General features: G+C 37.7%; 1 protein-coding gene across 3 annotated transcripts in view; it reads left to right on the forward strand.

Moving 5' to 3' along the window:
• The window catches only part of LOC108431597 (E3 ubiquitin-protein ligase RNF123), a 205893-nt gene that overhangs the window by 153436 nt on the left and 26029 nt on the right, over positions 1–26428 (forward strand). For all 3 annotated transcript variants that reach the window (XM_037532207.1, XM_017704847.2, XM_017704848.2), the window contains 2 exons: positions 2848–2975; positions 18203–18297. In XM_037532207.1, coding sequence (XP_037388104.1) covers positions 2848–2975; positions 18203–18297 — 223 coding nt within the window. The remainder of the gene's footprint in view (positions 1–2847; positions 2976–18202; positions 18298–26428) is intronic.

The raw sequence follows: 26428 nt of genomic DNA on the forward strand, positions 1-26428 counted from the left end.
CTTTTGGCAATATTGTGTATATATACATACATTTAATATGGAGAGGGACATGCAGGATGTTCTAAGGCAAAAGAAAACGTATTATTTAAGATTTATCACTATTTTACAATTATCAGTTGAACAGTTGAAAAACTCAGAAGACGTGCAGGTTGAATAGTGGTTTTGTATTAAAATTATATACATATATTTTTTTTGTAGACATGGCAAATTGTACTTCCTATAAAATATCTCTACAGTGCATCATTTCACGTCTAACCACTCTGAATGACTTTGTTTACATCTTCTGAGTTGAATTATGAGTATATTTTTGAGTGTGGAGGCAATGTAGTGAAATATTATGAAATATTTGATTAGATGTATCCAAACCTTTGACTGGCACTATACGGAGAAGTAATAAAAAGGCTTTGAGCGCGGCTGCACATTTATTACAGGAAAGCTCAATTTCCTTCTGCTTGCATCATGGAGAATTCCGCGTGAGTGGGTGGAGGCCTTGTAGGGAAAGCACACATGAAAGATTGATAGGTGAACTAGGCTGGGCTCAGGGAGAAAAAGAGCAGGTGTTCTTGGGAAAGACATAGGCTACATGGTAGCAGTGGCTGAGTTTTAACATGTAATGGGACACCAGTCCAGAATGGGCATGTATTAGGCCTGGGTGATCAAACAAACCTGAGAATGATCAATGATAAAAGTTATTGATATTGATGTTGATAGGCATTTTAAGATACTATTGAGAAAATTATTGTTTATTGTTCCTCAATCCAGTTTTAGCAGCAAAGGCTTGGACAGCTGCCTCTTCAGCTCACTAGGTGGTGGTTCACTTGCTAGACTGGGAGGCAGAAGGAGTCTAGCCAGTCACTTCTAACATCTTAAACTAGAAAGAGATTAAGGAGAGTTAGAATCAAAAGACCACACCATCATCTGCGTTTGGCTTTCATAAATCAGTGTAATCTGGGGCAAATAAGCTTTTGAAATACATTTCACACTTTAAATTGAGTATTAGAAAATATAAAACATTATCAATAATAACTGAAATGGGCTGATATGGATAATGTCATAATTGGCCGTCCACCGCTTCCACGTTCTCCTTCCTCTTTCTTTTTCTCGGATGCCGACATGCTGACAGCAGGCAAAGCTGCTTTGATGTACGTTCATCAGACATAGCTCCGAGGCTCAGGAGCATGTTTGCATGTTGTTTACTTGGTCAGTTATTTTCTGTAATTATTATTTTTTCCACTTTGAAGCCGTGCTGCGTCTTCACCGTGTCTGTTTATCAGTGGCGGCCAGGAACACGAGGAGAAGCGACAATGAAGTCTATTCCTGGATGCATGTTTATTTTTCGCTGAGATGTGTTGTCTGCATGCTGTCAAGGAGAAAGTGTGGTGGGTGTTGACCCTCGTCACATGTAGCCGTCTGGCCGTCTCTGACAGGCTCCGCGCTCTGCCCTGTCTGCCTGACAGTACTTTCATGATGAAATAGAAACCTGGAGTTTTTGCCCTCTATCTCTCTCTGTTTCTCCCTTTTGCTGTCTCTCTCTTCCACAGCCTTCCTCATGTGTTTTGAAAGACTGTCAGTCAGGCGCCTTTTTATTTTTTCTACTAGAACATGAGTTGTTGGCTCATCAGCTGCTTAATAAAACTCAGTTTTCTGTGTTTGTAATCATGCTGTCTCTCTGCTTGTCTATAAAGCTGGGCACTAGGACCTGACTGATATCGTTTGAGCTGAAGTGCAAATTTGAAGCAAAGACATAGAAATAACAGTATAACATAGATGGCGTCTGGGTATGGGAACATTGTATTATATCACATACAAGTTTAAGACAAAGTGATTTTTTTATTGATTTGTGAAGTACCTTTTTGAATAGAACTAGTAGGGAACCCTTAGGACCTTTAAGCCTTCAGACTAGGCCTAATGATTTCCTAAGGATTAACTAAAAAATACATTTGTATATCTTTTGATGGAAATGAGCCATCATGCTTGTTGTGTTTAAAATCTACAAGGATTGCAGCACTACTCTTACTTACTGCTTAAGTTTTGGTTGGGAACACAAGTGGGTGAATTCTTCAAATGGCCAACAAGAAATCATCCAGTAGGGTTTTTTTGCTTATGGTATTTGGGTAGATGCATCCAAGTTAGTTTTTCCATTGGCTGGGCCTTCAGGAGCTGGACAGAAGGCCTTACATGCTGGTTTAGTTATCGACATAAATATGTGACATATGTGACAGTGAAATCAGTTTTGATTACCAAATGTTGGTACAGATTTTGTGAGAAAAATATCACTCTAGGCCTTTATCATCTATGAATTTGAGCTGTTGTCTAACCACGTTTCAGTAAGATGTTAGAAATGGAAAACGGCAGCAGCTCTATGCAAGAAAGAGTCACTGTAGAACTGCTACATAGAACGTAAAATATATATAAATGTCTCTTCCAAGCTTCAAATAAAACACATAACATCTTTTGTAAGCCTGAAACTTCTTTGTTTATTCGCACACCAATGTGAGCTTAGTGCTAATATATTATTAGAAGCCCATATCATATTAGCATTGTGTGTATTTGTTGTGTATTTCTCTTCTTATTTTTGACCAAATAGTAGTCATGGTTTGCTGTGGAGTAGAGCGATGTACTTTTGTTCTTATTTGAGAATTCAACTTTGGGAGTTTTATGTTATGTACCTGTTTAAAGGTGTAAAAGGTAAACTACAAATGGCTTAATTTTGGATCATATTAAATCATATTGTAAAAAGTTATTGGAAATTTCAGCTCCTCTTTTAACTCCAGAATTGGTCAGTATGTGTCATGACTGTATTGTAGTATGAATTCCTAATGTGTGATCTGTGTTGTGTGTTTGCAGGATTGCTCGAGCAGCCTCGGTGTTGTTGTCTGACCCTTGTTTCCAGCTGCATTCTATCCAGCACCTGCTCGGTGAGACAGAGGCCAGTACAGCTGGAGCTGACCACAAGCACTTCTCCCTACATGCCTGTGAGTTCAGCTGCTCTCTGTGTTACTGCTAATACTGTTAAATAGTTTGCTTATTTATTTATATTATTCAAATAAAACAATTTTGGATGCTTAAGTAAGCCTTTTTTATGGATTAACAATGATGTATTCTGGATATCCTTTCACTTTAAATTACAGCCATATCTAAAAACTGAAGTAAATCTAATAGATTTCATTACATGAAGTAGTAAACACCAAAATTAGTAATATCTAAAACACACAGTGGCTTCTCTGAACCTGGCAAAAACAGTGCTAAATGTTGTTTTATGTCCGAAAGTCATTCATCTCATGTGTGTCTTTTACTCTTTCATCTATGACCGTCAGTTGCTCCTGGAATTTATTAAATATTGCAAGCTGTTCACATTGTCAGTTTTAGCTGTGAAGTGCGGAGGTTTTCGGCTTGTGTCATTTTTAATCCTTATGTTTCAAAGTGCCTGAAGCAGCTGGCTGAGCGAGGTTTGCGATAGGTGGTCCACACAGGAAGCTGGCTAGTGTCCATGCTAGGCCAATGGCTGACAGCTAACCCCAAGAGACTGGCTTTTCTTTCCACTCTCTTTTCTCCATTTAACTTATTAACTCATTGCAATCTGATGCCACTCCTTTAACAATAAACTGTGCTGACCTACCTCAGGCTGCAACTTAAAGAAGGAGAAGTGAGGGAATCACTGTGTGTCATGTTATCTGCATATATTAAAACTGATATCTTAAAAAGAATTTCATATATATAAAATGTATGTATGTATGACTGTCTTGTTAAACTGAACCAGCCTAACTACGACTCAAAAAGGACAATTCTTTATTATTTGTGCCATGGCTGTTGCACCATAAATGTCACCTGGGGTCTTTTTTATTCACTACCCTGCTCACTCTTTCTTCAAATACTGTCAGAATAAAAGTCCCCTGTTTTCAGTTTTTCCACAGGACATTTGTGGAAATCAGAATTTACAGGCAAAAGTTGCCTGTATTGAGTTAAACACTTACAACGTTTTGTGCATATTGTGCTATGGTTTATTGATTTTAAAGATTCAACAAACAAACAAAAAAAGATTAAAACAAAATCATGCCAAACTATTTTGTTTAGCAGTTTATATGACTAAACCTTTTTTACAACAGTGTACTTAAACTGCATATACAGTTGGGCGGTTGCACCACTTGACATTTAGACTTAAGAAGGCCTGAAATAAATGGATGAAAAATAAACAATAGATTTATTTTATTTAGGTTTATATAAATGTAATAATGATAAAAAGTTTTTACTTTTGTTGCAAAATCTCAATGCATTACTCAAGAAGATAACTAAAATATTGAGAAGATTTCAAGCGTTAAAAGATGTAAGGGGTTGCATACCTTTACATCACCATCAGGTACTTCTAGTGTAGTTGCATCAAATGAATAATAAATAAATATCCAGAGTTTTGGCTGCATTTGAAGCCGTTCCTGTAAACACATTCATCTACCAAATAAATGATGTTTGTGCTGCTTGATGAATCATTGGCCTCTCAGCAGTGCATGTGCACATGAAGGTGTACTGAAATTTCCTGAACAGTTTTAATTATTGAAAAGCTGTGAATGGTTACAATCTTAATATAGCTCAGAGTAATCACAGAGCCTTTTTGGTCTAAACCATGCAGCTCTGCTATAAACACTTATTATATCTTAAGATAGATCATACTCAACATGCAGTGGGATTGATCTACCTCAGTATTCTGTAAATAGGTTTTGTTTAGCCTTGTCGCATAACTCAGATTATCAGGGAGGTGATTGAATCACAGTTTGTTGCTGAGATCCAGTATTTGTATGTAATATAAACTGTTAACGGCTTTACGTAATGCATTTACTTTTAACTTGGAAATTTGGTGCTGAAGATTTAACAGAGTGTGACATTTTGAGAGTTGTATCGTATTTAATTGTAATTATGAGTACATTTTCTGTCCGTTCACCTTGAGTATGTGAGTTGCAGTGATTAGGAAAGTCTGAAATGGGAAAAAGGCAACAAGTATATGTGCATCAATCATGTTTGGTAATGTAATATAAATGCAGTCATCAAGGAGAGAAAAGTAATTACCCCATTAGTCAGTCAGTCATTGAAAGTCAGTGCTTTAAAACTGTAAATCAGAGGTCACTAATAGGCGGACCGCGGTCCGAGTCCAGACCCAGACGTTGTCCTATGCGGACCTGGACCTATAGCTGATAAACTATGGAGCATTATTTAATTTCGACTTGGTGGTCCTATTTTAATCTGTGTAACTTTTCTAGCACTTACGGGACCACTTTTGCGGCCTGGGAGACTCACAGACCAATTGCATGCGTTGTAAAAATCACACGTGACGCTACTCAGCCAATCAGATCAGTGCATTGCGTTGAGCCCTGAGACTTGAGTGAGGGGCGCACACACAAGGGAAGGACGAGGTGAGAAACAGCAGTCAGAGAAGAAAGTGAGTCAGATTATTTTGCATGGTGTGCCCTAAAAAGAGAAAACTGACAATAAATATTATTGAAATATTATTGAACTGTACTTTTTTTGATTTTGATATTCAGTTATTGACTATATAAGATGTTGATATACCTACTAGCCTACTTTAGTTTACAGTATTTGGCACTGAGTCATAATGTGAGTTAGACATTATGATGTTCAGGACCTGTGCTTGAGGAAATTTTCTTTGACTGGACCTTATTGAATTTTAATTAAAGACCTCTGCTTTAAATGATTAGGGGGAATTTACCTCTGAATTTCTGTAACTATGTGAACAAAGTCACCCAGAGTGAACCATTTTGATGTGAAATGGTTAATTGTAGAGAAACTTGCTTCATTTACTATTCAGAATGACCGTAATGATAATATCGATAACTGTAAAGTAGCAGGGAACTGACAAAAAAAGGGTCATTTAGGGCCTGTTTGGTCTTCCAATGCCCTGCATGTACCTCTCTGTCCTGAAAGAATTAAAAAAATTTTTATTATTTATTTATTATTTATTTATTAATTATTCTTACCTCCACTGTGAAGAAGTTTTTCTAGAGCAGCATTTTCCATCAAACATCTCTCAGTGGGTTTGTTTACCTCTTCACCATGTAATTATACAGAAACTTTGAAGAATCTGTAGACCTTTTTACTGCTGTTAATGCTTCTATCCTAGTTTACCCATTCAAACCATTCATTAGAGCGCAGGATGGAGCCCAGCTGCAGCAAGCTGTATGTAGCTGTGATAGAATTGTTAAGTGGCTTTTAAAGGAACACCTTCAGAACCTTGAGCTTCTGCACTGGACAGAGCTTGCAGGAGTCCTGTGGATAATTAACAAAGAGAAACCTACAAAAGTTACAGCGAAGTAGAAAGCTCTTGTTCCCCTTGGGAACCTCCACTGTAACAAGAATCCACAAGCTGTATGAACAAAAGTGAGAGGCTGTAGTCACAGAGGAGTGGAACCGCTGACTGCATATGTTTAAGAAGGAAAAGCAATCTTTGCTTGTAATGTAAGTCAGTGGAGCTACACTTTTTTCAAAGTCCTTTTGGGCCGTTTCTTTTGGGCCATTCGTTGTGAAATTTACACACAATGTAGAAAGCGCCACTTTAAAATTTTGTCAAATTAGCAATGAAATGATATTTATCTGGTATATACACTCATTGGTTGGAACGTGCAGCATTCACACAACAAGAATAATGATATTGAATTCTTGAAAGTAATAAAAACATTGTGATGATGCTTATTTTGTCCTCTCATTCAGCTACAGTCATATGCAAAAGTATGCATATGTAAAGTATGCATAAAAGTAAAAATGTCAATTTTTTTATATATATATATATATATATATATATATATATATATATATATATATATATATATAAATATATATGTATGTACATTTGACATTTACTGCATTTGGCAGATGCTCTTATCCAGAGCGAATTACAATTACACAGGTAGGCCAAGGTGCTGTTAGGAGTCTTGCCCAAGGACTCTTATTGGTATAGTGTAGGGTGCTTGTCCTGGTGGGGGATTGAACCCTGGTCTACAGAGTAGAAGGCAGAGGTGTGTGTGTGTGTGTATATATGTATATATATATATATATATATATATATATATATATATATATATATATATATGTTTAAATCAGCAAATGCATAGAGACTGTGCACTGCATTTTCATGTTTATTTCGCGTCTATATTTACTCTCAGTTTGAGCAAAAAAGACAAACAGTTAATAATAAATAACTTCACAAAACATTGCAGTTCAGTGCAGTTAATTATGGTAGTCGTTTGCCAGCCCTTATATAAATGTATTAATTAGTAAATGATGATGTCCTTATTCAGAAACTCTCAAAAAAGAATTCACAGTTTTGAATTCTAGCTGCATAGGCCCACTTATAGTTAGGAATGAGATTAAATTAAATAAAAAAAACAAAAGCACAAAACCATATTCACAGTCGGACTGAGGTGCTGGAATCATTTTAAACTTGAAGAGTGTAAGTCTCCTACAGAACTCTTGTCAAATGTAATCAGAATAATTGAGGCAGATGCGCCGCTGGCTGCCTCCACAGCGAGGAAAGATTGTGGCACAGAGGAAAATCAATCAGTTTGATGTGACATGCGTCAGCTTTGTTATATATCGTCTAAACAGATGTAGCCATGCGACTGGCATTGAGTTATCCACCCACGACTGCAATGCGGTGCCATCGATTCCTCCCGGGTTCTTGCTTAGCTAGCTCTGTGGTTCCTTTCTGCTCTCTGACCATATTACAGACCTCAAGCTTCAGCCACTACTGAGCTGTATAGTGCCTTAATAAATTATTTAGTCTAAGTGGATGTTGATGCATTTCCATCCACGAATAAGGGCCACGAATCTAAACAGCTTTAGCTCGAGAGGCTTGAATGGCAAAGAGGTCTTTAGCTCCGAAGAAGAAAGCACAGAATCGCTCTTCGGTCTGCTGGAGTTCTTCTAACAAGACAAAGGCACTTACCCTTGACCCAGGCTTTTTAGGCACCCAAAACATGCTCCACATTTTTGAGAAGGTGTTCTTATTGCTCGACATTGAAACAGGAAAAGATCAGAAGTGCAAACTTAAACCTGTCAATACAGGATATAAAACAAGTGTAGATCATTCATTATATAACTCCTAATTATGTAAGTGTATTTCAATATGATAGAAAAAGTAACTTTAGTCTTGTAACCGTTAAAATAACAGTTTTTGCCTTTTTGAAATAGAAAAATGGTGCGGTTCTTAAGTTACCTGCCTGTTACATCTCCATTAGGTAGATCTAACTGAAATCTTTTGTTTGAACCTTTAAAAAAACACAGTTTATCAAAGATTCTTTACACTGTTTTCAAAAAGGCTTCTATGACTGGTAACAACAACAGAACTTCCAGTGCTGTATAGAAACACTTAAAAGAAATAAATGTACACTCTTAATTCATTCCTCAAGGCTTCTTTAGTAAAGGTGATGGTTATATATGGAGCCAGGATGACTCAATGATTCTTCTGTAGACTCTCTAAAAAAGCACTAAACTGTCACTGGTCCTCTCAAGGGTGCATCTTTATTATTATTATGACTTAACACATCCCGTCTCACCTCCACTTTTTATATTACTGTTCTGTTTTAAAACATTAGATTGTAAAAAGGTCCAAATAAGTACTTTTCATCTGGGAAGAAACTTACTGAAGGTACAAAATTAGATCTTTTTTTATGTTGTTTGTACCTTGATGAACAAAAATTGCAACTAAACTAAACATGTAAATTGACTTTGGATGTTCAAACGTTTGTATATAGAAACATTTTACCATATAAATGTACACTCTTACATAATTCTTCAAGGTTTCATTAGTAAAGGTGATGGTTATATCTCGCTGTTGTTGGAAGAAAACCTCATATCTCCAAAGTGATAACTTTACAGGAGAAGGGACAAAACTACTTTTACTTTCAATGTAAGTCAATGAAACCAGACTTTTTTTTCAAGTCATTTTGGGTCATTTTGATCCATTCATCATGAACTCTACACAGAAGGTAAAGGGCAACAGGAAAATGGAGATACAAGGTTTTCTTACAACAATAGCAATATAGAGCCATGATGACTGAAAAGAACCAAAGGTCAAATTTTTCTTCTCTAGACTCCAAAAGGGGCTCTAAGGTACTAAACTGTCACAACTAAACTGTTTCATAGTAAAGGGTATCCCAAAAAAATTGACATCATTTGAGATGTGAATATCTGAGTAACTACATGTCCTTGGCAAATGAAATGATGTTGAATCATGTTGAACAAAACAAGATTTATTTATCAAAATTCAAACAAGAAATTCAGAGGGATGTCGATTTTATAACCAATTTCACAGCTTCACAAATGTTCAATATGCGCACCACCTGTGACCCAACACACATCAATTCGGTAGTGCAGCTCCTGCCAGATACGGGTTTCCAGAGATGCCCTTCTTACAGACTTTCTGGGGCTTCACACAAATGTTTCCTGAACCTGGTTGACGATATCTTCCGAGACTGGTTTTCATCCAGATCCCTTTGCCCTACACAGACAGCCTTCCTCTTTAAATTTTTTGGGCCATGTCCAAATCTGCTTTCCAGTTGGTGCCTTTTAATTGAATTTGCTCAAAAATGCACTCTGCTCACTCTTGTTTGACTGTGTTCTAGCATATTCTAGCATACACACAAATGCCTTTTCATTTCTAGTGAATTCTTTAACCTGAGAAAAAAAAACATTAAAAATTAAACTTGGTTATTTTACACATTTTATTCAAATTTGAGATCATTTGAGGGAGAATTGGCTATGTTGAGAATGTTATTACACCAAGAAATAATGTCCGTTTTTTTGGACACCGCATACATGTCTGTAGTAGTCATGTATTAGATTGTTCCTGTAGCAAATATTCTACCACAAAAGTAAATGCAATAAAAGGTGAACATCATGATCATTTTATAGTCCTTAAGTCCTGTTGTACTTACACAGTGCTACACATTCAGTGTTTACACCTGATCCAACTTATCAACTAATTAACAAGCCCTTCATGGCTTGAAGTGGGGCTATTGGGATGGGGGGGGGGGACTCTAGAACCAGGTTTGGGATCCTGTGCTCCACAGGAAGGAAAATGTTTTGTGTAAAATATCAAATATGTATGTAAAATATTAAATGCACCATACAGTATCTACACATGACTTCATTTTAATATTATTAGTAATTGTGCTCTGTATTGTACAGAAATGTGTTGTCTGTAGAGGATTTATACTCGTTTTCACATATTTTATTGATCCCCATAGAGAAATTCAGTTGTTCCAGAGTAGCACTGTGTAAAGTACAATATACAATCGATGTAAAATCATCATGATGCTCAGCTTTTTTGGCATTTATTTATGGTAGAATTTGTCATGGGAATATTCTAACTTGCGGCTTTCCACTACAGACAGAAACAGGTGGAGGCAGTAGTTTGGAGTAGTAATTTGTCACGGCCCTGAATCATTCATGAGGGAGCGGTGACTGATTTGATATGGAGCAGAACGAGCCCGTCCATGCAGGCACAAGTCTGCGATTGTGTGCTGATTGTTTCACTTGCATTATTGGTGTCTGTGTTCGTTTCTGTTCTCCATCGTTATCGCAGTTCGTCATACAACTCCCATTTTCAAAACCCCACAAGACCTGCGCAGCCCAGCTCCAGGCGCAGCGTGACGCCTGTTACCCAGTCATCCGCCGCTTGTACGAGGAGGTGCATCGAGCTGCCTTGTTCCCATGGGGACGGGAGGGTCGCCATGGACACCGTGTCCAGTCGCCATTCCCGCCTGCCCCTCTTTTTTTTTACAGGTCTCCACACATCTCCTTCCCTTTTCCTACTCCTTATTTGGGTCATTTGTATCCCAGCCCACTCCTCATCCATTGCCAAAGGTTTGAATAACATCAGAATTGTCTTGAGGCTTTTTTTTTTCTTTTCAACAGCCAAAAACCTGGGCCATGGGACGTGATGTGGCAGGAATCATACAGATGGGGACGGCTCTAGCCACAGGGCATGTGTTAGGGAAGCTGCCATTGCTCATTTGTGCCACGATTGAGCTTATTAAAAAATAGAAAGTCTCGTAATGAAAAACTGTCAGTTGCTTCTCCATATGAGACTCAAAGACTAGTGGAGCTTTCCTTGCTCCCTCATAGCTTCTACTCATTAACCGATTCAAGACAAGGGGCAGGTGTTGCCGTAACTGCATTAATTAGAACAGGGAAATGTGTCGGACACTCCATTAGCCTCTTGTCCCTGGCAGTTTCACATGTTGTGTTATTAAATTAGAATTGTATGATAGTCTCATGCTGGCAGTATAGCCCATGTACATGCATAGAGCTGCCACTTATGAGATACCATTAGTGACATACAGTTGTTTTAGTTTCTGTTTTCGCAAAATTAGCCAAATGTGGTTTTACTGAAAGGCACTGCAGATAGGCATCAATTTAAAACCAATTGCTTTATGTAAATTTTGCTTTAAAGTGGTAGTTGTCAAACGGTGGGCATAATATATATAGAAATATATTGCTGCTTCCAAAGCCGTCCTGTTATCAGTGTGGCATTTTGTACATGCATCATAAGAAGTGCAGTGTTGAAGGGAACAGACAATGAAAAGCTTCATGTCTCTTTTTTTCTGTTTGACCTGAGTGAGATGCCACTTGGCCCATGCGAAATACCAGAAATTTCCTGAAGGATTATAATCTTTGAGAATTCGTTCATTACGTTGGTATTCAATTAGGTTTTCGGACACTTCATTGTTTTTCAAGCCATAAAAACTGTATTAAACTGCAACAAAACTCTAATATATGAAAAAAAAAATGTATTTAATACATTCTAAATTAATTCTAAGCATTCACAACACCTCACCTCACCTCAGAGAGCAACACCTCCACCGCTTTCCAGGTGACCTTTGAAGCTAATAGAGCATGATGCCTGAGAAACCATCTGTGGAGCACTTTTCAATGTGAAATATTCATGCAATTGCATGTTGTGAGTTGGCTGTGTCATAATTTCCATACAAGCTTGACAGTTACTTTTCCGTATCTTGAACTGATGGTGGAACCTTATTCTCTGCTATTGTTTGCTATCTGGAGTCGACCAGTGGAGGACGGATTCCCCTTCTGAGTCTTGGTTCCTCTCAAGGTTTCTTCCTCTTGCTCTTAGGGATTTTTTCCTTACCACTTTTACCATTGGCGATGCTGATAGGAGCTCAGACCCAGATTTTTTTTCTGTAAAGCTGCTTTGTGATAACGCCTGTTATTAAAAGCACTATATAAATAAACTTTGACTTGACTTGACAATATATTAATATTGAGTTACTCTACTAGTATTTTTTAATTACAAGGTGCAGTTTTCCAGCATTTTTAACATCTTCATATGTTTTTTTCCAGCTGTCAGCACCATTCTTGTTTTCTTTGTCTGTATGTCTGGCTTCTGTCTGTCTAGGATTCTTTACTATATCATCCATTTCAGAACAAAGAGTTGTGTCTCCATAATGGTACCTTTACAGGATTTTTTCCTTTCCATTTCTGCTGGTCTGTTTATCAAACACTTAAAGAACTGGAGTTTTTGAATTATCCAAAAAAGTAAAAATACTACAAACATGGGTGAGGTTTTGAAGTAACAGTGATGTTAAATTTAAGTTTTTATCTCTTATTTGTATGTTAAGCCTTTGAATATTAATGTTGAAGTACAATTGCGGTTGTAACCTACTTGATGCCTCTCACTTCCTGTCCTCTGAGTGCATCTCGGTCTCCCCCTCTGTAGTAATTTTCATTCTTAGGATTCAAAAAGAATTAGAGCTCAGTGCATTCACAGAGGAGAGGAAAACCTAGGTATGTAAATCAGGATAACACCAAGCTAAAGATGAATAAATGGTGGCAAAAACAGGCACAGCTGCACAGCTGTTGCTGTTAGCCTGCTAATTAACGCAGCTGTTCACAGAAACGTTAGCTTTGAGAAACTTATGCATGTTGTTTGGCTCAGGAAACAGACAAAATGAGAAACTTCCAACCTGTGTGAAATTTTAACCATGCAGAAAACACTTAGTTTTATTTACGGCTGAATTGTTTAAAGGTGTCATTTATTGTGACCGTGGGATGCATTATTGCCTTTTTTGATTGGTTGTTACATTAAACTTGTTTCACAAAGTTGAAATGCAGCTGTTGTGACTGGATGAGTTGCAGGATGCTGTTTGTTATGCAGCTCAAGTGTGATGTAGTTTCATGGGGGTTTCGAGCAACCTGAAATTTTCAGTGTACAGCCAACCTTACTGTATATAATAAACCATAGCGCTGTTAGAGGATTATGGTTCTCAGCGCAGTCCAGTGTGAGATTGCTTTCTGCTTTATTCCTCAGGTCTGAAAACAACAAAGAGTTTGGCAGAAGAAAATCCAAAGACAAAATGAGATAAAGAATTGTCTGTAGTTACAGGAAGCCGAAACCACTCATGCTGTTCCCTGTTTTCAGCATTGCCTTTGATGACCAGTCGTGTACCAAGCAGAGATTAAAGTAAATGAAAAATCCTTGAATGACAGTATCCAGCATGAGTTGCTGGATGTGATTGCCCCAGTGGGCCGTTGTGTTAGAGAGAGCTTTTTCCTGTTGAAATCACAGTTGGAGTGAGTGCCACCTGCCTATATTGAAGGGTGATTGTTTGTTATGGACCAGTACAGCTACACTGGCAATGCATTATGGATTATCTGGGGCAGTTCAAACAGCACACAAACCATGTGCTGAGGGAGAACAGGTTGTTTGTGAATTCATCATGCAGTCTGAGCAGCATTTCCAAAATCTGGTCCCGAGTCACCTCCTCTGCAGAGTTCTGTGCTCAAACCTACCTGAGTTGTATCATTAGTGGGCCCTGACTGACATGTTGGTTGGTGTTTTAAGGTTCCCCAGTTTATTATCGATTGGAAAAACCCACCAATATCTATGTGAAGAGGTTTGTTTGCGTTACAATGAACACATCGCAAGTAAAATTAGGTAAATTCTGAGACAACAGCAATACTAGTGGTAAACTAGTATTAATAAAAGTGGTAAACCTGGATACAAAGTTTTCACATTGTTCAGGCCCTATTTATTACATAATTATTATTGGTGCAGCAATATGAAAATTCTTGGCTAAAAGTTTTTAAAAATTAAGACATGGTCTGAACCAGAAAGGGGAAGAGAACTTTTTTGTTATTTAGTTTTAACAGATTTTGTCTGCGCTTGGGAATTAATGCACTAAACTACATTGTTGTAAAGAAAAGGCACTTTTATTATTGATACAATCTGCTTTCAGTTGGACAAAACTGAGTGTACAGTAAGTGAAAATAGTTGGCATCAAATAAACCTACTAATATGATTACAGTATGTAGCCTACTGTATCAAAATCCTATGCCTTCAGACAACAGTTGGTCATTGAGAATAATTTGATTATTTTTTGATATACTTTGCACTATGACTTTTTTTTAGGTAGAACAAAAACTGTGGTTACAGCTTGTTCTGCTATATTCTTCAAATCAAGTGGGATGTTTTGAGCTGTGTTTTGAAGTGGTATCAACCCTGTGATAGAGAAGTTGTGATACATGAGCAGTGATTACAAATCGCTTGTCTGATGTCCCTCAAAGAAACCATGAAATACTTTTTTAACTGTTTGTCTGTTGCTCAAACATGTCTCTGCTAACTGGAGCAGGAAAACAAAGGAATTAAACTGTTTCCAATCACTGTTTCTCGCTTTTCATTCAAATTATTTAAGTGTTACACCTCAGAAGTAAAGACCTCAGACAAACTCTTTGGCCTTTTTTCTCTTTCAGACGAGGTCTGAAAGTGGTACTTTTAGCTATTTTTGGCTGTAATGTTATAGCAGCTGAAATTTCAGTCCATCCCTAATATTATCGACCCTGTCTTGAGCTGAATGCCTTAAAAAAGTAAAACTTCAAACTGTAATACAACAAAGGGTCTAGGATTGGAGTTGGAAAACCCTGATATATAGAAAGCAAGAAGGATGTGAAGGAAGCAGAAACCACCAGAGAAAATCTGTTCTTATAATAGGTTTGGAGGTCTGTGTTGCAGTCATCCTTCAGTGTTTCCCACAGATGGACAACCTTTGGCTAAATTCCTGTTTCCCAACGGCCATGTTAGAGCAGATCATGGAATGGAATCCAATTGTGTAGGTTGTGAGTGACATACATCCTCTAGAGTGGTTCAGTAGTTTAGTTAATGCCTTGGGGTGGCATTGGGAAGCACATGGGCCAGCAGTTGAGAGCTGAGGTTGTGGGTGGGTTCTCATTCCTGGCTACCACTAGCAAGAAAATCAGAGCGAAACATTTGCTAAAAATGTAATTTTGTGAACAAATCCTCCTGCATTCAGATTATTTGTCAAATTAGCTTTTGCTTATCATGGCTATCATGAAAAGTGCTGTGCAGTTGAGGACAAATTCCACATTTTCTCTTCCCAAAAATGGGAAACATTTCATTAAGGTAACCTTTTGAAAAGCATCTCGTTAATATGTGAAGTCCCCAGATGTGATGTGTTCCCATCTGCTCCAACTCAGGTGGCAGATGTGGTTCATGGAATTCTGCTTGAACGGCAGAATGTTGGCATTCACCAAGATCACTCTCATAAGACCAGTCCCCCATTAGAGCTTAAGGTTTGACCTCCTTTACAGCAAAGATGTGCATTCTGCAACACGAGTTAGCAAAAGAACCAGGCGAATTGTTGGCTCAAGAGAAATTAGAGACAGTTCTCACACAAGGAACATCTAATTCCCTCTAATCAGGAACAATCAATGCAGGTCTTGTCCAGGCAATGTGGTTAGCATCAGAAGAAATTGCTTAATCGGAGGTGTTCTGCTTCGTCCACTGTGGTCTCCTGCCAGGATGCGCATCTCTTCAGAGCGCTGTAGGAAACTGATCACATCATGGACGTCTGCAGGATCTTGCCTGCTGACATCTTGCGCTCCAAATGGTCTGAGGATGCTAACACAATCAGGGTGCGGTTTTGAATTTATTATTGTCTGGTTCTTTTCTCTTGACTGTTGAGATTGATGCTGGCATTCAGCCAAAGAGTTCCAGGTGGGAGTGGTGATGATTGGGAGTGCCAAGGCCCATTTAGGAGCTCACAGACTAGACAGACATAAAAATAAAAATGGGCAATCAAACTGGTGAAAGCCTAGTGGAGAAGAACTGGCATAGGGCTGGTTTGCTTCTCCACACGCTCCTGTAAAATTATCAAGCTAATCTCAGTGTCCACACATTCATGATGAGTCTAGAAGCAGTAGGAGAATTCCCGTGGTCCTGCTACTGCAATTTCCTCAGATGCATCAAGGCTTGAAGCCAATGATTGATAGCTTGAACAACCTAAAAACAACTTACAAGAGACTTTTCCCCTGCCCTTACCTGTTTCTACCTCAGTCAAGGCTGATGTTGGCAACTTTGAAAAATGGAAACCTGAATATGAGTGACAGCGACAATGTCATGACCGCTGCCCTCCACCCCTGAATACATTATTGCTCTCGCAACAAAACCCTGTGTCTCTGAAGTGGTACCTTCATGAGGGAATTGTGATTGTAATTGATGAATATTATTGAGTTTTATTTAGAGCTGTCAACTGATTGAAGTTCAGGTCATAGATGAATCAGATTAATCAGTCTTAGGGCATTTTCTTACTTGTAAGAATACTTGAGTTTGCCCCCTAGGACCAATTCTGGGCTCGTTTTGGGGGAAGGGCTCAGTATCGCTGTCTGCTGTCCGCTGTCCGCTGTCCACAGCAGTTCCTTTCCCGCCATCTCGAAACTTGAAAATGGTTTTGCATGATTTTATGCTTGAACCAAAATAGCTTTAAAGGTACTCAACTCAGAAAAACATTTGTCTGTAAATTCAGATTTTCTTGAATATCCTGTGGCACAACTGATAGCATTTATTATTTTTTAAGAAAGAGTTGACAGGATATTGTAACTGCTTTTCATAGTACAATGCTGAGATCAGTAGCCCTATCACAAATATTGAACAACTGAGTAAGGTGTTGCACATCTGGGAAAACCAAATAAAATTGTGTTTTTTAAATTTATTATAAAAATGGTTATTTATTGGGAAAAAAGTATATATAAACTTGTATGTATAAACCAAACATTTATACAGGAGCCCAAGTACAAAGACTAGTTTATACATGTTTTCAGTTGTGGTTATTAACTAAAATTTTTAGGGCTGTGTGGTTGTACCACTTGACATTTTTTGAGTTGTATAATTGATGATCCTGTTTAAATATAAACTTAGACCAGAGTGAATGCAGTTTCCAAATGTATAATTTCATCATCTAGCAACAGTGGCTGCACATTCCAACGAATGTATATATCATACATACCATATATACAGTTTGTGGTTCCAGGGAAACTGGAACTTTTCACTTTGCTGTAGCTTTTGTTAGTTTGCTGCTTGTTAATTTCTCCATAGGTCTCTTGAGAGCGCTGTCTAAAGTAGTCTGCTGAAGATGCTGAAGATATTGCTTCAAAAAGCCATTTAAAAACTGTATTTTAACACGTGCGCTTCAGTCATGGTCTGTGGATTCTATCATAGCAGCATACAGCTGGACTACAGCCTGCAATTCTACGGATAGTTCAAAGGGTCAAACTAGGAAAGTGCATTTCCTGCATTAAATAAGTGCCAATAATAATTAACGGCATTAATGGCATTCATTTTAGTGATTGTGTTTGAAGTGACTTCATTCATCATGGAAAGTGATGTCTAATGTGAAGAGCAGATGACATTTTCAAATGTAATGAAATTCAAACTCCCGATAAAACATCAATATGCTTGTCCACGTACAATTTATGAGGTTTTGACGTGACAGCAGCAATAGGTACATGAGTAAATTATACAATCTGCCTAGTTAGTTCCTCTTGATGGAAGGTTGAAGATCTCATATCCGACCTTTACCCACAACATTCGGTCTTTTCCTTCCTGTTATGATGGCAATGTACTAGAATTTGAGTGGACTCTGTCATTAAGCATATAATTAGGTGTGGGTGTCAATTATGGATCCGGTAGTGGAGCACAATGGTTAAGGCATCCCTGATATGATTCATATTATGTGTACTTATCTAGGCTTCATAGTTCCTGTTGTAAAATATACAGTATCTGTTGCAAAAGTAGCTTTTGGAGGTACTTTTCTGCTCTTGAGCTTTTATAGGGAATATAAAGTCTTTGAGTAACGCCTGCTCTGTCTGTGTTTTCTCCCAATAGACACAGACTACATCAGTGCCGAAGAGGAGCAGAAGGTGGAACAGATGCTTGCCTTCTTGACAGAGGAATCCAAACAAGCTGCGGCCACAACAGCGGTGAGTACACTGACCCAAACAGGTAGCAAACATGCTCCCCAGGCATTCACAGTCATGAATATGCGCTATGAATTTGGATAAGGCTGATAATGGATGCCTCAGGCCACAAGTCTGGAAGGAACGCTAACTTGGTGAAAATAAACATAAAGAGATAATGGACAGTAGTAGGTTTATTAACATAGAGCAGAAAGTTTTGGCTATATTTGTGCATCTTTAATGTCAACTAATTGATCATTTGTTTAGCTCCTGTAGTTTTATTGCAACTCTAATCATATCCACCTGATTTCCACATTCAGATGCTCCTCAGTCGGGTACGTTAAATTAGAAATTTGTAAATAAAACGGCAATCGACATAACTCGGAAAGGGGAAGTCGGAGCTTGGAATTGCATCTGTACATTCAGGCTTCAAAGTGGGGCAGAAATATGTTTGCCTTTATGAAAAGATGTATTAATAGCAACAAACTAACCAGCTAATGTGATATGAGTGATAACTTTAACATAGATGATACTTCTGCTTCTACTCGATTTGTCAGTGTTATAGATTTTAGCAACTACTATCTTTTTTCCTATTCGGATGAAAATTGGCGGTTACATTTCAGTGCAAGTCAGGCCACCCTGTTGTTACTTAATTTCCAGGCCAAGCCTTCGTTAAGTACATGACACATTTTTTCCAATGTGTCAATAACATTGTTCCCCTTCAAAGAGACAAACTCACCCGAACACCTGACTCACCCGAACACCTGAGCTGCCTTCAAATTTCTTTCTCAAGTGCGTTTAATTTGGCTGCAGGAGTTATTTTTTAAGGAGGATATATATATATATATATATATATATATATATATATATATATATATATATATATACTGAAACTGGCCCCATCAGATAGACAGTGCTTAAAGCTTTTATCTTCAAGAGATTTGTAAAAAACCAAGCTCCACTTTACATCAGATCTGAAAAATCCACGGGTGTTTCTGTCCATCCTTCCACTGTGAGAAGACAACTCAGCGCTATGGGTCTGAAAGGTTGTGTAGCTGTCAAGAATAATAAAAGAAAAGAAAAGAAAGATGCTGGTGTGCTAGTGTTCTCAGAACAATGGACTGTCCACCCCAAAGTCCAGACTTTAATAGTGAGACAGTGAAAATTCAACCAACTTCTTAGACTGAGTTTGGAAGCTGTGCAAAATTATACCTGAAGATAAAAAATGTAATCAAGCCTGAAAAATTTGCCTAACCCAAATGCAGCCAAAGACGTTTCTGTCCCACTCAACACACAGCATTGTGATTTGAGTCCAATAGTGTCTCTAAAACGGTTCTGAGCCCGACAAAATTCTGTCCAAACTCATGGTAGTGATGGTAGTCTGTAGTGACCGTAACACCACCATTTGAGTGTAGATCAGAGGTCTTCAATTAAAATTCACTAGATAGGTAGATAGATAGATAGGTAGGTAGGTAGATACTTCATTGATCCCGAAGGAAATTTAGCAAAGGTCCAGGTAGAGAAAATTTCCTCAAGCAAAGGTCCAGAACATCATAATGTCTAACTTGCATCATGATTACACTTCAATGAAGGTCATTGTCTTGAAATCTTGTAGCAAAAGTAAACGTGTGGAAGTCAGTTGTACCTTTTAATTTACTTTTATTTGAAATTACATCCAGATTCCTCTGTGTTCGCCTTTTGTCTCCTCTGTATCTGTTGTATAACTTTCTTCTAAATAATTTAAAAGGTGTTTATAGCCACTATAGAGGGTTTGGTAATGTAAAGCCATTATAATGCGCTGTACAGGGTTTGGTAAAAGCAGCTAAAGTGTTTCTGAGGCTGGTCTAAAGTGTTGTAGGAGGATGCTTTGGCTTGACTTTGAGTATGTATTTCACTTTAGGCTGTCCACATTCACCACTCCTAGCTCCGAGAGAGAATACTGCATCATTATAGTGCAGAAAACAGACCCCTCTGCAGTCTGAAATACGATCTCCGGTGCATTCCTCTCAATCTACGGCCAACTGTCACTGCAGGCCCATCTAAGCAGGCACAGACAAAATCAGATTTTAGTTGGCTAATTGTCTCAGGCTGTGCTTCAGCTAGATAGCATCTCACTTTTGAAATCAGTCTCCTCATGTGGACTTGAAAGATTTTGTAATGCTTGTGTAATGTAAAAGCCATTTCTCCAGTTTCTGTTTACTGTATTTTGGCATGTAAAGTGCACCAAATCAGGAGCTGGTTCAACGGCTGAAGGCAAGTCACTGGAAAACCGAAGCTTTTATTGGATCATAGGCAGAACGCATGATGTTCTCACCCTAATATATGCTCTGGAGGTGGATTGACTTCACTCAAGACGGAAAACGTTTTCTCTAATTGGCTGCCCAAGTGTAAGCTGGGAAAATTACACTTCGTACCTCTGAGAGATCTTTGTTTATTTTGCAGTCAGTTTCCAAAGGTGGCAGAGCAGAGCTTGTTGTGTGAACGTGCTAATTTTCTGATTTTCGTTACACAGAGCGCTTCATACATGTTCATACAAATTGAATATGCTTATGCTTTCCCCCCTCATTAATCATTAATAAAAAAAGCCAAAAAAACAAGATAAACACTCACAATATAAAACACAATATAAAACTACAACCGCCAAATAACTGCAGATGCACCAAACTGAAAATCCTTGGCTGAAATAAAAGTTCCAGTCTCATTTGATTGGAAACTGAAGCTGACACTGATTATTTTCTTTTTGTTTTATTTATGCTTTTTAATAAACTAAACATATCTTTGCATTATTATTGACAAAATTGAGCAAAAAAGCTTGCAGTATTTAGGCTACAGCCTGTGCCTAGAAGATCCAGCAATAACAGAGAACAGTTGGCCATTCAAGGCAATAGATTCTATTATTTTTTAGTTATTCTTTGCAATGTTGCTTTTTCATTTGTCAGTTTTTTGACATTTGTAGAAATTGGTTGCATTTTCTGCTTCTCACAATCCAAATAATCCCAGTTACAAAATGGACTCCATAAAACTCCACATCTCAGATGTCCAGTTTCAGGGCTCTACAGCGAATATTCTTCTTTGATGTCTGTTTCCTTTTCTCAGTGAGGCTTCTTGACAGCTACATATTCTTTCAGCCCCATGGCACTTATCTTCTCATAGTGGAAGGATGGACAGAAACACCTTTGGAAAGAGTAACAAGCTGGTTTTAAGATGGGAAGGATAGAAGAGTTAGAGTGGCAGTACAAAACAGCAAAAATGGACAAAAAAATAATAGATTTGATATTTTTACATTTTCTTCAAGTTGGCTTTTGTAATTTTCTGTTAAGTATGTTTAATTAGTAACGTTTTTGTCTGGAAATTAAATAAAGGGTGTTCTCTGACAGGACTATGCAATATTAGTGATCACACCTACCTGACACTTATTATATTGTAGAGGGAGATTCACTTAAAAGAGGCTCCAAATAATCTGTAATAACTCTCGCCAGGATGAGTCAATCTGAACGAAACAGTGTGCTCCTCGGTATTTGGAGCTTCGAACAAGCTGGGATGCCACTGGGTTGGATTGATGAGGTAGGTGCCGGACCCCTGCATGTGTCTGTCTGAAAACAGAGATCGCTTCCAGCATCACATGTAATGCAATCGACTGCACATACATCTGTAATGTATGTAGGTTTGTAGCGTATTCTTTGATTCAGATTGCTTCAGCTTAATGGGAGTTACAGCAGAATATTCCGGGCCTCTTTTGAGTGAATCTCCCTGTATTTTGTGGTTCTTTCTGTATGAATTTTGTATTTTCATTGCAATGTAGCTTCAAACTATACAGTGGATATGTCTGCACTTATTTTTCATATGTAAGTCTATTGCATTTTAGCCTTTATGTTTGGTATGAGATTTCATATTTTGTCACTCTTTTTCACTTAATAAGGATATCATTCACTTCCCATGGTGGCAGTTCATCACCCACCAGGCCCAAATCACTTATGAACTGTAAGGCTGGAACATATGGCCTACAGGAAAGTTCTGCAGTTCTCCAAAATGGATTTAGAGGGGAGAACCACAGTAAAATGTGTACTTCATAAGGCATGCTCCTTTAGGTTTGCTGGAAGTTAGTGAAATGTAAAGACCCCCCTGCAACATCTGTGTTCAAATTAAATTCAGCTTCAATTCTGCTTAATCTAAAATGTCAGATCCAATTTGGATCTCATTTAAAGTGTGTGGGACTTGCCCTTGCGTTTCAAGCTGATGTGCCTCATCATAAATAAAGTGGAACTGACAACATAATTTCCATCCAATATTGTTGCTTAAGCCCTGATGATATCTCGTTTCATTTGTGCGCTTTTGACTGGTTTGGATTTGCTTATTATTGAATTCTCGATATAAAATCATGTTTAAAGAATTCTGGCCCTGGAAATGTACATAATCTTTTGAAAGTGCTTTTCTGATGAGAGGAATATTGCACACCAGATTAAGAGAGAAGAGGTCATTTCTCATTTTAATATGATGGTGATCATTTCTCAAACTGAAGTTTAATATTTAGAAGTGACTTCTTCATATCTCAGGAATATGTAGACATGGGACAAGCTTTTTTGTTCAGATACAGATATTAAAGCCTGACGTGGACTCCAGTCCTAATAATATTTGTTTATAAAGTACAAAGCTTTAAATTGAGATGTAGTAGAGTTGGCTGAATACTGCATGTACTGTTCAGTAGCACTTTATAATATCACGCGCCTACAAATAACAACTCAATCACTACATAATACTCATAATGATAGGTGATGATTAATTGTTACTTAAGTATTAATAAGCGGTGCCTTTTGAACCGTACTAAGCGTTGATTTGAACACGTCTGCAGGGAACACTCCTATATATAACACTTTTCTGCAAATTTGAATGTACAGTTTCTCTCTATTTATTATTATCTCTATTTATTATTATATTGGTTTTATTTATTTCCTCTGATATGTAATACAGCATTTTCTGCTAATGTTGGGTATTTGGTACTAATATTGAGGAGTAATAATCATATTATTATTAATACTAGTATTGGGTCACTATTATTACTACTAATATTTGAAACTGATTGCCCAGTGCAGGTGTGTCCAGTATCAGACACGGTGAGGTAGATGAGTGAGAAAGGCTTTAAGGTTTTTACCCTCTGAGCAGACGGGCTCAGCTAATGGATGCTTTGCTCCTCTAACCTGTTTATTAAATCATTACTGTGTTTGAAAACCTGTCTGCCTGCCTGACCAGGAGCTCCACATCTTGTTAGCTCTATGTGTGTGTGTGTGTGTGTGTGTGTGTGTGTGTGTGTGTGTGTGTGTGTGTGTGTGTGTGTGTGTGTGTGGAGTCTGCTCATGTGTGTTTTTCCACACTCCCTGACATTTGTTTACACGCCTTTGCCAAGAACAACAAGCCTCTGATGTCCAGGCAACCAGGCGTGCTGCATGTCTTTTGTGCTGTCGCCTTTCGCACTCTGTACATGTGTGCTTGTGCGTGTGTGTGTGTGTGTGTGTGTGTGTGTGTGTGTGTATTTGTTTTTGTACATTTTCAAGAAAAGTCTGTAAAGTGCTTTTTCACAAAAACCACCTGCTTTTTTTAACTGAGAAAAACCGCGTTTTTTTTTTACTAAGGTTGAGGTTTGTATTACATGTAGATAGTTATATATTCAATTATGTCCAGAAGTTACAGATCACCCTTTATTTATTTAATTTCAGGTCAAAACAGCAATTAAGTCCAAGGTGTTAAGAACAAAACCTCCGTTTCTGACATAATTGGAAAATGCTGTTGCCTTTTACATTGTGTGTAAATTTCATGGTGAATGGAAAAACAGAAACAGCTTGAAATAACTTGGAATGTTATGGACAAAAAGTCAGGATCCATTGATTTACATTAAAAGTAAAGCATGTTTGTTTCCTTCTATTTTAAAGTTATCATTTTGGATATCATTTGGTTTTGCTCCATGTATATATAATATATAGTATCTCACAAAAGCTATTTAGACATTAATGGCTGTGTGTTGAGTTATTTTCAGAGGACAGTAAATCTATACTGCTGTACAAGCTGCACGCTGACTACTTTAACTTATACCCAAGTTTCATTTCTATAATGTTGTCCCATGAAAAGATGTAATAAAATATTTGCAGAAATGTGAAGGTACTCACTTTTGGGAGATACTACATATATATATATATATATATATATATATATATATATATATAGTGATTTTCTGGATGTCAGTGTGTTTGTTTACCCATTTCCAAGCGTCTCCTCGAGAAAGCCCAGTATTATATGTAGTTGAAAAGCAGCTCCTGGTTTGACCAATCAGTGCTTCAGTAAATTGAGCTCATGATGTAACTGATGATATTAACAAGTCTCTGTGGCGGCTGTGAAGGTGTCAAGGAAAAATATGGACCCAAGAAATTCTTGTTACTTTTTATTGTTTTTATGTGTGTTTGAGTTATGAATATGGCTTTATTCTAATGTATATTGTGATAAACTCAGAGGTAAATTGTTTAAAAATTTGCTTAGATGCCTAAAACTTTTGCGCAGTATTGTGTGTATATATCTATATATCTATATATATATATATACACGTGTGTGTGTGTGTGTGTGTGTGTGTGTGTGTGTGTGCGCGCGCACATGCGTAAAGGTGCTAACATTTATATTATATCATATTGTTACTTACGTATAGTACTACATATGGGATCTCTGTTTGACCTCATGTCTTGGTATTGTATGTAAACAAACCTGTGTGTGAGTGTATATGAGTAGAGGTGCCCTGTGGGGATAAAAAGATGGCAGAGGTTAGGCTTCTGCACAATTCCCTCTGTAGTCGAGTGACGTGCTGGAGTGGAGTCTGATTACCCGTAATTGTTCCCCACATGACAACCTCTCTCATCCATCCATGCATAACCAACAGGGCATTCAGCGCCTCTCCACACAGCTCTATTAACAGCCCTGATTCATCCGTTTTGTGCTGATGTTTTTGTCTGTAAGTGGGTGGAGCCAAAACAGAATATATCTACTGTACAGGGGTCTAATTCTCTGACCTCCCAACAGTTTGATTCAGTTAGGACCCTTTAGGAAATAGTGAATATTTTGTACTGTTATTTTTTATACAGGTCTGAATACTTAAAAGAAAATACTTGAAGCACAAAAATACAACTAGGCTCCTGTTTACACTGTAGTGGAATATAGACAAGAAAAAAGACACTAAGCCTTATGGTCTCATCCCATTTGTCTTCAAGAAGTGCCATTTTTCTATCAACCCAAACCAGTGTTTCAGTATTCAAACCAGTGTGATTGAATCACCACCTTGAGGTTGTTATATTATAAAGTGACTGTCATTAAGAATGGTCAGTGTGGACATTATAGCCCTGTCATACACATTCAGTGACTCTGACAGCAAGGATTAAGCTTTGTTGATACTAAATTGGTTTCAGTGTCTGTTAGATTTTACTCAGTACAGGAAAACCATACAATGATTTTGTTACTCATGTAGAACACCATGTAGGTGCATCTACTAAAAAAGGTGATATACCATGGACTCTGTTTCAAAGAGGTCTAACACTTGTGTGTGTTTTTAACTGAAGGGGGTGGTCGTTTATTTATAGCCTTGGTTCTGCAAGGAAATGTATTGATTGACTTGTTCTCTCAGCCTTTTTCCTGACGTAGCTGTGATGACCTCATTGTACTTCAAGTGCAATCCTCCTGCGGTAGTATAGACTCGTAAATCCTTTCAGTGTGAATTTACAAGGGAATTCGACCAATTTCTCAAAAAGCCTGCATAATTCATTTGTAATTCATTTGTAGAGAAATGTGCAGATTTATTTACAGTGGTGGTGATAGGAACCAAGGGTCACAATGTCTAAAACACAAATATAGCCGTTTTATTTTATTTGTATATATAATGACAATGGTAACAAAAAAAAGTTTCATTTGTGTATTATATTTAACAGTTTACAGTGATTTGTATGTATATCCCTTCCACAAATGGCTTTTAGAAATGTGTTTTAGACCAAGAGCTTATCTCCAGACTGTAATTAGACATATACAGTCTTTCTCTTGAACGGGGCATTTCCCACAAAGCCACTCTGAATGACTTTGTTCACATCTTAACAATTGAATTACAGTGAAGAGTTCTTGGAATTCCTTAATA

Source organism: Pygocentrus nattereri, chromosome 21, assembly GCF_015220715.1.
Source record: "Pygocentrus nattereri isolate fPygNat1 chromosome 21, fPygNat1.pri, whole genome shotgun sequence".
Lineage (NCBI taxonomy): Eukaryota > Metazoa > Chordata > Actinopteri > Characiformes > Serrasalmidae > Pygocentrus > Pygocentrus nattereri.